The sequence below is a fragment of the Haemaphysalis longicornis genome, unplaced genomic scaffold (assembly GCF_048455015.1).
Source record: "Haemaphysalis longicornis isolate Haplotype H1 unplaced genomic scaffold, Haemaphysalis longicornis Haplotype H1 scaffold_3, whole genome shotgun sequence".
NCBI classification, from domain to species: Eukaryota; Metazoa; Arthropoda; class Arachnida; order Ixodida; family Ixodidae; genus Haemaphysalis; species Haemaphysalis longicornis.
Window position 1 is genome coordinate 167,325,202 of NW_027526335.1, and position 5,102 is coordinate 167,330,303.

At 52.2% G+C, this 5,102-nt stretch overlaps 1 protein-coding gene across 1 annotated transcript; it reads left to right on the plus strand.

Moving 5' to 3' along the window:
- Positions 1–1,504: 1,504 nt before the first annotated feature.
- LOC144175519 (solute carrier family 22 member 7-like) lies at positions 1,505–3,313 on the plus strand. Its single transcript, XM_077704597.1, has one exon. The coding sequence runs from the start codon at positions 1,505–1,507 to the stop codon at positions 3,311–3,313; it is 1,809 nt and encodes a 602-aa protein (XP_077560723.1).
- Positions 3,314–5,102: the final 1,789 nt, after the last annotated feature.

Here is a 5,102-nt window from a genome sequence, read left to right on the forward strand (position 1 = left end):
TTGATGAAATATTTCCCTCTAACGCGAAATTACTCCCTCTGAACCTTTTAACAGGCCTCCTACAGGATCATCTGAACGGTTTCCCATTCCACGCCATTGTTGCAACCGATGCTTCTGTCCGGGAAGAGAGGGCAGGCGTAGGTATTTTTTCTCCCGGTCTTACTACATCTTTCCACGCATAGTTTCTCGCAATAGTCTTGGCCCTTCGTAAGCTTGGTTCCTCGAAACGACAGGCAATAATTCTCACGGATTCATTTTCTGTTTGTTCTGCCCTTACTTCTTCAACTTCATCCCCCCTACGTCGAGTCCTTGCTTCTTTAGCGCCTTCCTCCCTTCGTGAACTTCGTTTGGTCTCGGTACCTGGACATGCAGGTATCTGGCTTAACGAATCGGCGGATGCTCTGGCGGGAATGGCATTGGGCGGTCCAGTAGTGGAGGTTCTGCCACCCATTTCCCTCATAACTTCGGCTCGCTTCCGTAGGCTGTGTTTACTCCAAAGTCTGCCTGATTCTACCTACGACGACTCGGAGCTCGAGCACCTCCGGTACTCATGGAAGTGCAGCATAAGCCAGTCGCGAGCTTCTGAAGTAACCCTCACTAGCTTTCGCTGTCGCGTGCCAAATTTAAATTATTACTTGCACCGCTCTAATCTGGCCCTGTCGCCGTTATGCGCCTTTTGCAAAGAACCAGAAACAATCGACCATTTCTTCTCCTGCCGACGGTTCTCCTCGATAAGACGAAGATACCTAGAAAGTACATGCAGCCGGCTAAACCTCCCGCTGTCTGCTACAGTTATCTTGTCATTCGGGGCGAAGGAACTGGGATTCTGCCACGGGTATCTTTGCAGTGGGTTGCACTCATTCATCCTGGAATCAGGCCGTCTGCCGTGCTAGACAGCATTTAGCCTAATTGGATTTTCTTGTCAAGAATATGCGCGCCAAGCTCACTGATTCGTCTGTACCACTTTCTTCGTGTTTCTTACTTCCAATTTTCATTAAATGGTGTTCGTTTTTACCTTTTTTTCTTTCTTTCTCTAATCTCCTGACTTTTATTTCTCTACTCATCTACTGATAATCCATCCTAATAATTATCTACTGATAATCCATCCTAATAATAACATCCCCACCCCTCCCCTTCCCCTGAGCAGTGGGAGTCCGAGCTGACCAGCTCCGCACCGGAGCGCCAGGTCGCCCTGGTGCGGCGCGCACTGGAGGCAGCCCGGACTAGAGGCCTCCTGGACTTAGGAGGCTAACCACGCCCTTATACCCCTTCCCTTTAAGCTCAATAAACGTTTTGCCACCACATTTCCCTTCAAAAATTACCTAATTTCTTTCGGTAAGGCGCCCATTTCCTGGCCTATCCCCCTGAGTGGGTACGCGCCATTTCACTGGAACCACCACCACCACCATCTTCCGCCACGACCACCGCCCCCAACTGATCCGTTGGTACTCGATACGCCGCGAAATCCCCACGAGTCGCATCGCTCTAGCCTTCTTGCGAAGGGATGAATGTCCTGCAGCTCAGTATACTGCTGTCCAAGGACCTGCTCACGTGCGAGTCCTTCGACTGCTACGACGTCTTCAAACACGGCCCGTTCCAAAGGAGGCTGCTGCTCTTCCGCAGCCTCGCTTTCTTCCTGATGAACGCCAACAGCTTCGTCCTCCACCTCATCACGTCAGACGTGGGCCACTGGTGCAAGCGCCCTCCGCACTCCAACATGTCGGCTGCCCCCTGGATAACCTCGGCCATCCCTCTGGAACCGGACGGCAGCCTCAGCCGATGCCTCCGCTTCGAGCACCCGGACGAGCCCAACAACACCAACACCATACCTTGCGAGGAGTGGGAAGTCGAACAACAGTTGGCCAGCACAACCATCGTAAGTGAGTGGAACCTGGTCTGCCAAAGGCGGTCACTCATCACCGTCCTGGTCCTGGTTCACAATGGCGCCTGCGCAATGTTCGCCATAGCTGCGGGATCCCTTGCGGACAGCGCTGGCAGGTTCCGTGTCTTGCTGGTGGTGATAATTACACTACTGGTCTCCACTGCCGCTGCCTGCCTCTCCGACAGCTACGTAGTGTACGCCTCCTTGAGGTTCTTTGTCGGGGGAAGCGCCGCTGTAACCATGGCGCTATCCCTTGTCGCTCTCTTCGAGGTGACAACTCACGCAAAAAGACCGCTCCACATCGTCCTGGCCGGAACGGTTCGCGTAGTATTCTCCGACTTGTGGTATGTTGGCTGGACACCCGTGCAGCTAGGCTGGAAACTGAAGCAGATGCTTTTTGTGTTACCCACGCTGCTTTTGCTGCCGGCCCTTCCTTACATCGAAGAGTCTCCGCGCTGGCTAACCGGTCAGGGGCGGCTGAGGTCCGCAGAGGATGTCATGCTGTCTGCCGCCAAGTCGAACATCTTCCCGACCTCGAGCACTGCGTGGCTACACAACAAGCTGAAGGGAGACATGTCTACGAACGCCGCCCGCCTCACCACCATTCAAGACTTGCTCCATGGCCTTTCAATCCGGCAACGCGCGTTGTTCCTGTGCTTTTCATTTTTCTCGATAACGCTCGCTGCGTTCGCGATATTTTTTTCGCCGCTGCATCGGAGGAGCGTGTGGCTCCACCTGCCCTCGTTCCTCACCACGCTTGCAGTCTACGCAGTGATGCACGTGCTCATCAGGAGGCTCACAATGCTCGCCGTGATCAGTGGCTGGTTCATGGTGATCGGCATACTTCAGTGCCTCATGAGAATTGCGGTGGGCGCAGGGTTCCTCCTCGCCAGCGAGGTCCTCCTGATACTGGCCAAGGCGTTCTACTATTTCGGAAGTGTCCTCTGCTTTGTTTACGCCATTGAGCTGTTCCCCTCGGCCGTGCGTGGAACCGCTGCCTGCTGGACATTTGCCTGCGGTCGCCTGGGAGCGGTGGTCACCTCCGTGACCTTGGTGCTCCAGAAGGTCGGTCGTGAGGACGCCGCCTTCGCCTTTTCCGGCGCCCTGCTCTTTGCAGCGGTTCTTGCCATGCGTCGCTTGCCCCATGAGACCACGGTCGAGTGCGCTGAGTCAGCCGCCCGGCGGGCGTCCACGGTGGTCAAGCGGCGCATGGACCACATGAAACAAACAATCAAAGAACGGCCTGAAGAGCCCGGCAAGCCGAAGAGCAGCCACGAATGCGGCAAATCACCGGGAAAGTCATCAAGAAGGTCACTGGGACGGTCATCGGGAAGGTCATCGGGAAGCTCCTCAGTGTTTCGGTTGGCCATGAAGTCGAGAGAAAAGTCGCCTACTAGCTCTCACAAAGCACCAGTGAAAGAATCAGACTAGGAGAAGAACGAAGCGAGCGCGTTTTTTTAACCATCGTTTTATTTTTGCGTTTAGGTTGTGATACCTTTGTCGCTTTATATTGTTTACGTTTTAATAATATTCGCACACCATGTTTTTTTCCTACTCCGTCCGGTGTTGGTTTCATGCTAGTTCAGTTTAAGATTTGCGATGATTTGGGAAAACTATTTCGGTTCATAGATAGACGGACGCTACTTGATCTTTTCGGTGTATTTGAGGAATCATTTCGCTTCGTACAGGTACTTTATGGTTCTGTGTTCTGTTCTGTGTCCGCAGAAAGCCGGCGGACGTTTTACGGACGTCCGTGGGATGTTCCGATGCAGAGGAATCGCTCATCCTACGAACGTTCGACAGACGTCCCAGCCGGATTTTCTGAAATCCGGCGGATGTTCAAAATCGGACATTTCCAAACCGAAATTTACAGGGACGTCCAGGGGATAACAAAATGCGGATATTGGGTGTCCACCGGACGTCCGTTTCTAGTCCCAACTTTTCCGAATCAGGGAGAACCTGTACTCGCTGCAAACCTAGGTGCTTTATTTATAACATGCCTTGAAGCACTACTCCAGCTTTAAGAATACTTGATACAAAAGCCCCTTCTGTAGCTTGTTTTGGCACAACCATAATTATAAATGCTTGCACCATGCGCTCTGTGAACTGACAACTCCACACCCAATCATATTTTTCTTGCCAAGAGTGCGAACAGTGATGTTACAGAAACATAACACAGTGGAACGTTTCAAGCTTATCGTCACGACTTTTCAATAAGGACTATGCATGCACTGCGGGCTGTTGTGTCAACATAAATATGAATAAGTTGTAGTAGGCAGTAACCACCTCGCTGAACAGGATGCTTCAACATGACGGCCCGCAGTGTACACATGGTTCCGTATTGACAAGCTGTTACGACGATAAGCCCGCAACTATCTACCATATTATGCTACTGCAAACATCACTGCACTCACTCTTGCCAAGAAAAATATGAATAGGGTGTGGAGTTGTAGGTCCACACAGTGCATGGTACAAGCATTTATAGTTAGGGTTTTGTCAAACACTACAGAAGGGGCTTTTGTGCTTCCAAGGCATGTTATAAATAAAGTACCGAAATTTACAGCAATTACAGGTTCTCAAGTTTACTCGAAAACTCAAACCTACACTATAAAGCTTTATGAATCTATACCCTCTATGTTTCAGATATTTCCATTAAATTTCTGAGACGAAACTTCTAGCAATGCACGCTAAAGAACAAAGAGGTCATGTACAGAAATTGAAGCTGTTATTTTAGGGCGCAGCCCTTTGGCGGCCGTTTCTGGGCTCAGCAGCGTCACCGTCCTAACTGAGTGAATGATGACAAGACGACGGGTGGAAGAAATGCTGTGCCCGAGGACGCGGCTGTGATTCCCGCCAGCGATAGCCGTTTTTCTGATGGAAGAAACATCCCCCTCGCGAGGGGCACGATCAAATGCAGAGCATTTCCGGGGGCGCACGACGTTAAGTAGTTTGCGTTACGTTAATGTTGTTGCACTTGTGGCAACTGCTGACGAGAGAGCGCGGCGATGAGTGCGTTCCAGCCCCGCCGACAGCCGCCTTTATCACGCCACGATCGCGCCACGCGCGCGCGATGCTGACATCACGATCACACCACAGATGTTGTTGATCCCGCGACGCGCGCGCCCCCCCGTGTTGGGTGCGAACCGACCGCGGAGAGAGCGCGCGATGCGAGCGGAGAGTAGGCGAAGAGGAGCGGGGCTGACAAGATAGCGCGGCGATG

Excerpts from the sequence above, each read along its gene's own strand:
- LOC144175519 (XM_077704597.1), top strand. The coding sequence starts at position 1,505 with ATGAATGTCCTGCAGCTCAGTATACTGCTGTCCAAGGACCTGCTCACG.